At 21.9% G+C, this 12,552-nt stretch overlaps 6 protein-coding genes across 6 annotated transcripts; 2 read left to right on the top strand and 4 right to left on the bottom strand.

The window, feature by feature from the left end:
- Window positions 1-95: 95 nt before the first annotated feature.
- SRAE_X000208500 (Hypothetical protein) lies at window positions 96-538 on the bottom strand (the record flags this gene model as incomplete). Its single annotated transcript, XM_024643795.1, has 3 exons — window positions 96-179; window positions 226-431; window positions 481-538. The coding sequence occupies 3 exons, from the start codon at window positions 536-538 to the stop codon at window positions 96-98; spliced, it is 348 nt and encodes a 115-aa protein (XP_024499556.1).
- A 442-nt stretch (window positions 539-980) lies between these two features.
- On the bottom strand, window positions 981-2,882 carry SRAE_X000208400 (Leukotriene A-4 hydrolase; the record flags this gene model as incomplete). Its single annotated transcript, XM_024643784.1, has 2 exons — window positions 981-1,107; window positions 1,153-2,882. The coding sequence occupies 2 exons, from the start codon at window positions 2,880-2,882 to the stop codon at window positions 981-983; spliced, it is 1,857 nt and encodes a 618-aa protein (XP_024499555.1).
- A 1,341-nt stretch (window positions 2,883-4,223) lies between these two features.
- Window positions 4,224-5,711, top strand: SRAE_X000208300 (Innexin family-containing protein; the record flags this gene model as incomplete). The annotated part of the gene is made up of 1 exon (XM_024643773.1): window positions 4,224-5,711. One exon carries the CDS (start codon window positions 4,224-4,226, stop codon window positions 5,709-5,711), a length of 1,488 nt encoding a protein of 495 aa, XP_024499554.1.
- A 386-nt stretch (window positions 5,712-6,097) lies between these two features.
- Window positions 6,098-6,428, bottom strand: SRAE_X000208200 (Hypothetical protein; the record flags this gene model as incomplete). The annotated part of the gene is made up of 2 exons (XM_024643762.1): window positions 6,098-6,274; window positions 6,324-6,428. The coding sequence occupies 2 exons, from the start codon at window positions 6,426-6,428 to the stop codon at window positions 6,098-6,100; spliced, it is 282 nt and encodes a 93-aa protein (XP_024499553.1).
- Window positions 6,429-8,348: 1,920 nt separating this feature from the next.
- SRAE_X000208100 (Hypothetical protein) lies at window positions 8,349-9,261 on the top strand (the record flags this gene model as incomplete). Its single annotated transcript, XM_024643751.1, has 4 exons — window positions 8,349-8,426; window positions 8,501-8,787; window positions 8,842-9,106; window positions 9,160-9,261. 4 exons carry the CDS (start codon window positions 8,349-8,351, stop codon window positions 9,259-9,261), a joined length of 732 nt encoding a protein of 243 aa, XP_024499552.1.
- A 171-nt stretch (window positions 9,262-9,432) lies between these two features.
- SRAE_X000208000 (Ammonium transporter family and Ammonium transporter AmtB-like domain-containing protein) lies at window positions 9,433-11,407 on the bottom strand (the record flags this gene model as incomplete). The annotated part of the gene is made up of 3 exons (XM_024643740.1): window positions 9,433-10,077; window positions 10,133-10,941; window positions 11,005-11,407. The coding sequence occupies 3 exons, from the start codon at window positions 11,405-11,407 to the stop codon at window positions 9,433-9,435; spliced, it is 1,857 nt and encodes a 618-aa protein (XP_024499551.1).
- Window positions 11,408-12,552: the final 1,145 nt, after the last annotated feature.

Below are 12,552 nucleotides of genomic sequence, written 5' to 3'. Positions count from 1 at the left end.
GAATTTATATAAAAAAAGATTTTTTTTCAAAAATAGTATATCTGATAAGGTAAAATAAATGATGTATTAATATAAATTTCTAATTAATTTTACAGTTAATTTAATCCAACAGGAAGTATTCCCAGAAATGGTGAAAGGAAACTGTCATAATCTTCATATACTATCAATTCAATAGTATCCTGCAAAATACAATATAATTTGTTTGTTAAATTATTAAATACTTACATTGCCATAATTTAAAGTGCTATTATCATAATCATCAGGAGATATTGTAACTGTATTATTATAAGTGTTTTCATTATTTGAATTTTGCGAATTTACTGGAAGTACACCTTTATATCCTATATATCTATTATTTGTTGTATCATTGGTATTTCTTTTTATTCTTTCTATATTACTCCCATACAATGTGTTATTTAACTTAAAAGTTACTAAAATTTATTTTTAAAATAAATGATAAAATATTATATTAAATGTTACCTGTTAAGCAAATTAAGACGGCAATTATTAAATTTTTAAATAATAAATATTTAAACATTATATATTCTTAGTATCTAAAAATGATTTTCTAATGTATCTTTTATCATTCTTTTATACTTATTTTTTTAATTGTTTTAAAGATATCAATTCAATAAATGTTTTCTAATAATAGAACTTTCAGTGACTCATTATTTAATGATAAAACAAATATTTCAAAGATTAATAATGTGTTAAGTTGATTATTTGATATTAAATTTTAAAATATATAATTGCACAAAAGTTTAAATGAAAAATTTTATTTAAAGAAATTAAAAATGTCAATATGAAGAAAAATTAAAGTAAAATAAATCATCTGTACAATAAATATTGTCCAAATAATTAAGAAATAATTTTAAATTATAGATAAAAAAAAATAAATGAAATATTGCTTAATGAAGACAATTTGTATAACATGCTATAAAAGTCGTAATTAATTGCAATTAATAAAATTTAACGACATTTCAAGATTCATCAGTTTTAGGAAGCATTCGTTCTACGACATGTGCAGTAATGGGATGCATGAAATTTTTGTTCTTCATAAAAGTTTCAATGGCTTTATCTCTACTTTGTGGCCATGAAAATAATATACTAAAAATATTTTAAAATAATTATTATATTAATTCTAAAACTTACTTGTATAATGGTTTTACATATTTTATACGTCCATATTTAGTGACAAATTTTAAAGCAGGATCAATTATATCTTCCCATTCAGCTTTAAGTCCAATACGTATCCATGACATAATAATTTCACAATTTTGTGTTTCATCCAATTTGTATAATTCAGTTATTTTTTTAGCTTTTTTAATAGTAATTTGTTCATTGGATTGACGAATGTAGTCTAAAACTGTATCTTTTTCTGCCGATGACATTGAATTAAAAATGTTAGCCTCAGTAAAATATGGTTTATCAAGATCTTCTTCAGATGCTTTTATCCATACATCTGCTAAATCTCTACATTTAGTCATAAGACTTTCATCATAAAGTGGTTCATTTGGTGGCATACCTGGATCATTAAACCATTGATCAAAATTAATTAAATTCAAATATATATGTTTATCCTCAAAATATTCAAACAAATAATTTTTCCAATCATATGAAGTTATTGACATATTTTCAAATTTTTTAATATAATCACGAATAAATTGCTCAAATCGTTCGTTATCATCTACAATTTGTTCTAAAAACATAAGAAAAGCAGAACCTTTTTCATATGGAATAGTAGAAAATGCATCATCTGGATCAATACCAGCTAAATTAGGTATAAGTTTTGTAAATTCATGATGAGGACCAAATACTTCATTGACAGCAACCTTTAAACGACTTTCCCATCCTGATAATGCTTCAAATTGTCTCATTTTTTCACCATATAATCTTCCAATTATTTTTCTTTCTGCAAATACTGTAAATCCTTCATTTAACCAAAAATGATCCCAATTAGCATTTGTGACAGTATTTCCTGTCCAACTATGTGCAATTTCATGAGCAATAACATTAGTTAATGAACGATCACCAGCCAAAAGTGTTGGTGTTACAAATGTACAACATGGATTTTCCATTCCTCCAAATGGAAATGATTCAGGAAGGACAACTAAATCATAACGACCCCATTTATATGGTCCTAAAACTTCTTCAGCAGCAAGAAGCATCTTTTCTGTCTCAATAAATTCATAATGTGCTTTCTCAATTATGCTTGGTTCTGACCATACAGCACACCTATCACTGATATCTTTTTTTTCTAAATAACCAACAACAATAGCAAAAAGATAACTTGGTATTGGTATAGGTTGATAAAAATTATAGGTAATCTTATCATTTACAACATCACTTTGTCCATTACTAAGAGCACTCATTAATACTGTAAAATTTTTAGGAACAGTTACAGAAGCAGTGTAGGTTTGTTTGACTGATGGAGTATCCATACATGGTATAATGCTTCGTGCATGGCATGGTTGACATTGACTATATAAATATGGTGCTTTCTTATCAATAGTTTGTTCTTTTGACATAAATTGTAAAGCGGAAGCATCTTCATCTGTGTGGTAATCAATTACTAATGAACCATTTGTTCCTTTTTCCAAAAGTGGTGTATCAATGATAATTGTACCACCTACAACTCCTTTAGATGAGAAAGTAAAATTTAACTCCTTATCCAAATATTTAATACTTTTTATTTTTAGATCTCTATCATCTAATAAAATTTTTGATGTATTTTGAAGTACTGTGAAGTCAAGTCTAACAATTCCATTAATAATTTTTTTTTCAAAAGAAATCTCCCAATCAAGATGGATATTGTTAATAGTTAAATTTTGATAATTTGAACCAGACGAGGTGTCATGTAAATTACCACATGAATGAACCATTTCTAAAATAAGAAATATATATATTATATAAAAAATTAATTCTATATATCTAAATTATTTCATTATGTATTATTAAAATAATGATGTAAATAAATTAAGTGAATATATATGTATATACATATATTTATATAAATTAAAAGGATGATAAATTCTTATCTAATGGTGCTTTATAGAGATATAAATTTTAATCATAAGTATAGAATTACGTTTTTAAATACTAATGATTATAAAAAAAAAATTCTCAGATAAGATATTTTAAATAAAGCATGATCAAATTTATGATTATTTATAATATCACGCTGGTAAAAATATTATAAAAATAGACAATTCTTATGTTTTCAACACATTAAAATAGTTATTTATGAACTGTTAAAATATTATAAAATATAAATTACTCTTATCTATACACACAAAAGTATTTAAACTATATTATTATACTAAATATAATTACATAATCTTAAAAAGATGGTGTATGCTATGATTAATCAAATATCACAAGACAAAATATATCATATTATTAATATATACTTAAATAAAATTTATGAAAAAAAAAACGATGATAACTGTTGACAAATTGTAAATAAAACAAAAAAAATATCTTTTAATAGATATATAATTTTAAAGAATATTAAAATAAATATCATCATTTTAACAGAGTATAAAAATTATATATAAAAAAAATGTAAAATAATATAACACGAATATTTTTAATGGCAAATTGTTTTAAATGATAGAATAGTAAAATAACCATTCTATTTATACTATATGATTCATGTGAAACTATGAACGTTAAAAAAAATGCTGTTTAAAGGTCATGAGAAATTATTAAGAAATGTAGTATGATGTGTTCATTTTATATTTAAAATATTAGAAATCATTAATGATATTTTAGTTAAAAATTATTATGGTTTGATTTCAATAATAAAATAAAATTATTTTATCTAACTTTTCCCATAAATATACTTTATACTTTAATGTATATATGTCTCTCTTACCGCCTAACTAAAAAGTATTAAAAATACAAAGATAATAATGGTTAAAGATAATTTTACGTTATAAAGAAATAATAAAATGTAAGTAAATGATTTTTTTTTTATTTATATTACCTTTAAAAATGTATATAAAAAAAATTTTTTATTTTATTCTTTTGAAGATATATAAATTTTTATTTGATTAATATAACAACAAAAATGTATATATGCTTATAAAAACATAAAAGTGATATTACACCAAGAGTTAATGGTAAACAACCTTTTTATAAAATACTCAATAATTTAAATATAATTTTGTTTCTTATCTTTTGTACTTTGTATTTCTTATCAAATATTAATAATTTAAAAAATGTTTTTATTTCGTGTTATGCATGCAGTCCCCTATACTAATAGGGAGTCTGTAAAAGATATAATAGCAAATTTACATAGTTATTTTACATGTAACCTGTTAATTGGATTGGCAGTATTACTATCATATCGCCAATTTGGTGGTAGACCATTAGAATGTATGTTACCTATGGGATTTTCTGGAGCTTGGGAACAGTATGCTGAACAATATTGTTGGGCAGAGGATACATATTTTGTTCCAACAAATGAAAATGTTGAAAATTATACAAGTAATCATACACAAAAAAAACAAGTTAGTTATTATCAATGGATGCCTTTTTTTTTATTATTTCAAGCAGCATGTTTTAAAATGCCAACATTTATTTGGAAATATTTTGCAAGTCAATCTGGTATGAGAGTTGGTGAAATTTTAAGAATGGCTACAGATCCTGTTAATTCAAATCCTGAAGATAGAAAATCAACAGTTGAATCATTATCATTACATTTACAAGGAGCTTTAAGATTTCATAAACGTTTAAAAAAAAGAAATTTAATTCCTCATAAAATATGTCGTTTTTTAAATTTAAAATATTCAGGATATTATGTAACATTAATATATTTTTTGGCTAAATTTGGATTTTTATTAAATAATATTTTTCAATTAGATCTTCTTCAAAAATATTTAATTCCCGATGCAACTGAGGCATTTGGTTTAGATGCATTAACAAAATTATTAGATTCTAATATAACATGGAAAGATCATGGTATATTTCCAAGAGTATCAATTTGTGATTTTGAGGTTCGTGAAATGGGACAACGACAAAGGCATACAGTTCAATGTGTATTAGTTATAAATATATTTACAGAAAAAGTTTTTATTATTTTATGGTTTTGGTTTTCTCTTCTCTTTAGTATAACTGTTTGTAATATGTTTGCTTGGATATTTTCTTTATACAATGAAACATCAAGAACTCATTTTATTATTAATAATTTAATCATGGGTGATGTTAAAAGAGACTCTAAATCTGATGAATTTTCAAGGAAAGTCAACAAATTTGTTAATCGTTATCTTGGTTGGGATGGAATATTAGTATTAAGATTAATTTCACAACATGCTGATGTTGTTCTTACTGTTGATTTAATCTCAAATTTATGGGAGATTTTTATCAGTATTGAAAAAAGAAGAGAAGAAATTAAAAATATTGACATTAAATGGGATAAAGCATTAAGAAAATTTTCAAAATTAGAAAGATCAGAAGAATATGACAAACTTTTTGGTTTACAAAAAGACCATGAAAATATTAAAAAAAGAGAAGTAAAAGATGACACAACATCAATTAAAGAAAAATCTCGTTTACAAAGATCATTTAGTGGAGAGTACCTTGTAAAATCTGATTCTAGTGATGATGATGATGATGATATATCTAGAAAGTTATCAAAACAAAAAGAAGTAATATCACGAAAAAATTCTATAATAATAAAATCTAACATAAAAAATAATCAAGACTAAAAATAGTTAATAATAGTATCCCAAATAAAAAATTCATTTTAACTACATTAAATATTAAAAAAAAATAAGTTATATATATATTTTTTTTTAAAAAAAGCCTGTTTTATCTATATTTGAAGAAAAAAAATTATGGAATTGTCATATAAATTAATTATGATTAATAAAAATGTCAATAAATTAATATTTAACATTTTTTTATTTTGAATTAGCTTTAATAATATTTTTAACCACCAAAATTATCATTAATCATAACTTCTTTATATATTCATTAAATATTTTAAATAACAAAACATCTTTTTTATTTAACATATAACATTTATGATAAATAAAAACAATTCTTTTAATGTTAATTTTATAAAAAGTAATAAATTTTTTTTAAATAAATTTTATACAGATTCAATAATTCTACAAAACTTAAAACGACAGCCATATCTTCTTATATTTCTACGTTCCATATTATGAAAAGGTATATGTATCATTTTGTTAGATATATCCATATGATCAGCATCATTATAACGAAATAAGTCTTTAATTATTTTAATATTCCATTGTGAAATATATATCTAATGAGAAAAAAAATTTTTTTAAGTCTTTTACCATTTTTTAACTTACGATTTTTATATCACCTTTATTTCTGTTAGCATCATATAAGAATACATAATTGATGTTAATAAATAGCAAAAAAAATATAGGAGAAAATTTTATGGACATAATCATAATTAATACATATAAAAAGTTTGAATATTTATAAGTAATGAAAAATATCCAACCTCTTATCATTTGGATATTGACAAAACATCATCTGCTCTTGTCTATCATGATATATTCAGACGTCAAAGTACTCGAATTGAAATGTCAAAATATTTTATTCTCATATATTTTCTATATAAGTTATCATAGAAAAGTAATGGGGTTGAAAAATCTAAAAAAATTTTTTTAAAAACATATTTTTTTTTGATTCTATCTTTATATTAAATTCACAGTTTAACAAAATCTAATTATTACAATTTTTTTTTAAATTAAATAATTGCAGAAAAAGTTATGTTTACTTAAAATATATGGTATACTTTTTATAAAAATAATTAATTATTTACAAGATATTTAAAAAATAAAGCTTATAGTTGGGAAATATTAGTAATTTTACTCAAAAATAGTAATATTTCTTTGATTCTATAATCATTGGATGTTTGAGATTTAGAAGAAGTCATGTTTTGATTTAATATTTATGTAATAACTTTAGCTAAAATTATATTTTACTCATAAAAATTCATGTTTAAGAAAATTATTCTTTTTAATACAAATATAACTGTCAATTTTTTATATCTAGTTAAGTTGTACTATATAATATTTGTAGTGAAATAATAAATATCTTTAATATAAACATTAGTTTAATGTAATACAATATGACTTTTTTTTTTAAATTTACCAATAAATTTATAAAAACTTTTTTTTTTTGATTTAAGTGATCATAATAACTTTGCCTGTAGTTGTTAGAAAAAAAAATATAATGTTTATATTTTTAGAAATGTTAGGTGTCAAATAAACAAAGAATAATATGAAAAAAAAACAAATTATTATTAGAAATGTCATTAAAATTTTTTCTTTATTATTACTTGTAAACACTTTTATTTATTAATATATCTAATTTTTTTAATTTGTATCTTAAATAAATATGATATTTTAAATATTATCAAGAAAATTAATAATATATAAGTCTTTCTTTTCTATATTTATGTTAAAATATACAAGCATATAATTCGACCTCATATTTATATGACCTTAGTAATAAAGGACTACAAGGACATATTTAACTACAGTAAATAGAACAAATATAGTTAGATGTTTATATATATATATATATATATATTATTTTTAATATCACATACCTGTATATTCCTAACTTATAATTTTTCCACCTTTATTTAATTTATTAATATATATTTATGTAGTTAAAAAAAATTATTTTCTTCATAAACTGTTACATTATTAGTTATCTCTAACATTTAAAAAAATTATTGTATGTAATTATTAATAGTAAAATTATTAATATAAAATACATTAATGATTATCCTTACTTCAAAGATCAATTTTAATATATCAATATATATATATATCTATGTTCATGATATTTTCATAAATAAACATTTTAAAATTCTTTATAATATTATTTAAAAATAAAGATAAATGAAGTGCACAACTTATGTTATATCAAACTGTATAAAATTTTTATTTTTTTTTTTTCTAGTTAAAGACAAATCGCCAAATTTTATATAATATATACATTTACATTGTAAATCGGTCATTTCATTAAATTATTTTCATTCTAATATATTTATATACTTAAATAGTAAAGATTAACAACAAAGAAATATATTTAGGTAATTTAAGTTTAATATATACACTTTGTTACTATATATGATATATTTTCTTCCAGACAATTAAGATTTTATCAAATAATAAATATTGTAACAATTAATAAATTTAAGATACAGTCAAGTTTTATATACAAAAGTTTTCACATTATTTTTTTACTTACTATGTATAAATGTAATAGAAAATATTTTTACTTATAGATAAAATTTTATTTTCATTTTTCTATTATATCAAATCAGGAATTATTATTCTTTTTTTTTATAAATGTTTACTTTTACACGTTCAGCAAATGATTCAAACACCTCGATAATGGCTCAAGAAAATAAAAATGGTAGCCAAATTGTAAGTTAAAATTAATAATAATAAAAAAAAATCTATATAATATATGTATATATATATATATTTAAAAATATTAGAGTTCTGATGATGAAGATGAAATATACTTGGAATCAAGTACAATGCGTCGTCGTTATAAAACATATACAGTTATGCAGAGATCAGGTTTTCAACATACAGAATATGTTCAAATAATGCTTCATTTATGTAAAGCTGAAATATTTATATCAACATGTTTCTTAGTTCATGGAATGACATGTCCTGGATTTGAAAGAGAAGCCGCTTATCAAGGTACATGTCATATGAATATTGTAGCAGCATTAGTTGGAATATTTACAGGTGGAATGGGTTTAGGTGCAGTTCATAGGTAATTGTATTTTTTATAAATAAAAAAAATTATTATTTTTTATTTATTTTTAAGGTTTCGCTGGAAAACTATGTTAATAATGTGGTTATTAATGTGTATTATATCAGCTGTTGGTAATTTATTGGCTGTTATTACAACTGGAGTATGGTTGGATCATTTAAGTAAAATGAAAGAACGAACAGGAATTGTTAATGGTCTTAGTGGGATGATGCTTCTAGGATCAGTTTTAGTTGGCGTTTGTTTTATATTAACAGCCGTTATAATATGTCATTATTGGGTTTCTAATTCGACAAAATATCAAGCCGTTGGAAGAGTCGCGGTATGTAACTTTTTTTTACTTTTATTTTATTCTTATTAAAATTTACTTTTTAGAAACGTTCAAAAAGTTTAAGAAGGCGACCTAGTCGTCCCAGTAGTGGATCAGAAAGAAGATCAAAAGTAGATAAATTCCACAAAAATTATCAAATTGTATAATAATTATACTTAAAATCTAACAAAACGGGTTTTTATTTTTATAATTAAAATGTTAACTTTAATTAACAATTCAATTTTATTACAAAATTATAACTAATATATCAATTTACGTGATAAAATACTTTTGATAAAAATTTAATTAATTATACATGATTTTAAATAATTATTTCATTATGATTTTTTACTATGAATTTTTAATTCAAATATTTCTGTTTTATCATCCAACATATCTCTTTTTGATGATGATGGATTTAAATACACCGTATTTGCTGGAAAAACTTTGTTTGCGCATAATTGATTTAAATTGTTACTATTTTTTGTAATTATATTGCTAAAAAATTCATTGTGTTTTTTTTGAGATTCCATATCAACATTTTCACGATGTCTTAATGCAGAAGTATTCGTTGAATATTTATTTTTTATCTTTCCATCTTCATTTATTCTATGTTCATTATCATTTAACGTGGTATTTTGTGATAAATTACCTAAATTATTATTATCGTAATTAGGTGACATTGTATTTGTTAAATTTAACATTGTAGGAAGAGCTCCATTATTATATTTTTCATTGTCATTATAAATATCAATAGATAATTCATTTTGTTTATTTTCATTTCTTTGAAGTCTTCTTTTTTTAACTAATCTTTTCCATCTAACAAAAACGCTTACTAAAATGGTAACCATTTTTGCGCTTAATTTTTTTTCAACACTATATTTAGCAATATTGTGTCCTGCTAATCCATGTTCAACTAAATCAGCTCCTAATTGTTCTTCATATTTAGATAATCTAACACCTAAACGTGTATGATCAAGTATCTAAAGATATAATTATTATTATAAAAATAAAAAAAAATTTCATAAATAAATTTACAATTAAAATTATTAATGTTGCACTACCAGCCCAAATAAAAATAACTATTATAGCTAAACTTTGTATAGCTAATAATTTAATCCCGCCATTATATAATAATCCTGATTGACCATTAGTATTTGTTGGAACATATTTATCATTTTGTCCAAATATACCAACACATAGCATTCCCCATGTTGATCCTATAACATGAACTGGAATAACGCCAACAGGATCGTCAATTTCAAATTTTTCAATTAATGGATAAGAAAAAACTGCAAGACCACTACCAATTGATCCAATTAATAATGATTGCATTGGTCTTACACATAAACAACTTGCTGTAGTTGAAACAAGTGAAGCTAATAATCCATCAATAAGTAAATCAACTTTACATTTTTTTGTTGTAAGTAATGATACAACTAAAGCTGTACATCCACCACCAATAGAACTTAATATTGTAACCATGGCAGAACGTGCTGCAAGTCTCCATCTACCATTTGCAATACCATATGCAGAACCTGTATTAAAACCTAACCATCCCCACCATAACATAAATGTACCTAATAATGCATTTGTAGGATTACTCATACTATGCCCTCCTTTTTCACCAAATCTTCCTACTCTTGGTTTTAAATATATAGTTGATACTAAACCAGCAACGCCTCCAGCTAAATGTACTACAGAACATCCAGCTGCATCTACAACACCTAATTTTTTTAAAAAACCATGTTCCGACCAAACCCAATGTGCTGATATAGAATGTATTATAGTCATAAAAAATGTTACAATAATATATGGTCTTAAACGTATCCTTTCAGCCATTGAAGCTATAAAAAAAAATAAATTAATTAAATGATAATTTAATAATAAATATAATAATTTTTATATACCTGATACTATTGTTGATGTTGTTGTTGCAAATGACATTTGAAAAAAGAATGTAGCATAACTCCATGCTTGATGTGATGGTTCATAATCATCTTCAGGATCATAAAAAAATTTTCCTAATCCTATAATAGGATTTGGCCATAGATCACCAAATGTAAATCCAAATCCAAAACTCCAATATGATAAACCACCAAATACAACATCTATAACATTTTTTACCATAATATTAACTTCATCTTTTGATGAAACCCTTCCTGACTCTAATAATCCAAATCCTGATGTCATTGTAAATATAGTAAATGAACAGGATAATAACCAAACTCCATCATCTTGAAATGCCTTTGTGTCATTTTCACCATAATATTTATTTTTAGTCCATTCAGGAAATGCATATGCTGGTTCCATTATGTAATGTGTTAACTTTTAAATAATAATAATTTATATTCTTATTCTTATTATTATATAACTATTTATCTTTTTAATTATAAAAATGTTAATATATAGAAATATAATAATTAATATCTGAATTCACATATAAAAATTAAAAATTTTTTTTTTTTTTTAATAAAATTTTTGCATTATAAAACTTGCTTAGTCGTTATTCAACTAAGCAGCAATTTACATTATACTTGTATATTATACTTATAAAAATATTTTTTTTTTAAAATAATTTAAATAATAGCCTTTTATGTAAATTTTTTTAATAAAACAGAAACATTTTAATAATCAAATTGGTTTCTTTTGAGATAAAACTTTTAAATCTATTAATATACTAAGACTAAAATAAAATATTACATAAAAATAAAAAATGTATAATTAATTATTTAAAAAGATGTTTTAATAGCTTATAACTTATGTATTATTAAAGAAAATAAAAATATTATATGTATTAAAATATAAAAAAAAAAAACTTTAAACATTGTTAAAACCTTTTAACCTACAAATATATTAAACATTTTTCTAAATTTTTTTTAACAAGATATTTATCTAGGATTGTACAATTAAATTTGTATAAATATTGATAATTCAAAAATAATTTTGATAAATATGCGTGAATTATAGAAAAAACAATTAATAATTAATTAATTTATATACAATTAAAACTAAGTTAGTTAAAATTATTTATTAGAATTGTTTAAAATTTTATCTTAAGTAAATTATATAAAATATAATTTATTATGACATAGGTTTTAGTTTACAATATAGCAATTTTTTTTAATAAATTTTTTTTTATCTTTTATTTATTTATTTTTTTTTTGTAAAATTAATATCTATAATCTAATGAGTAATTTTTTTATATCTTATAAATATATATAGAAAGAAATTTTAGGTATAATTTAAAAATAGAAGTAAATATAATAAAATAATATTAATTGTAAAGTCCTTTTTATTGCAATCATATTAATAAATGAATAAAAAAAATTTTATTATTTTATAGTAAAATAAAAATACCTGTAAAAATGAAATCAATAACTATAAATGTTTTAAAATTTTTTAGATTTTTTTTTAAAAGTTTAAAAAAAAAACATTCATATATAAATGGTAAAGAT

Source organism: Strongyloides ratti, scaffold srae_chrx_scaffold0000004, assembly GCF_001040885.1.
Source record: "Strongyloides ratti genome assembly S_ratti_ED321, scaffold srae_chrx_scaffold0000004".
Classification (NCBI taxonomy): domain Eukaryota; kingdom Metazoa; phylum Nematoda; class Chromadorea; order Rhabditida; family Strongyloididae; genus Strongyloides; species Strongyloides ratti.
This window is presented reverse-complemented; position numbering and strand designations above follow the sequence as displayed.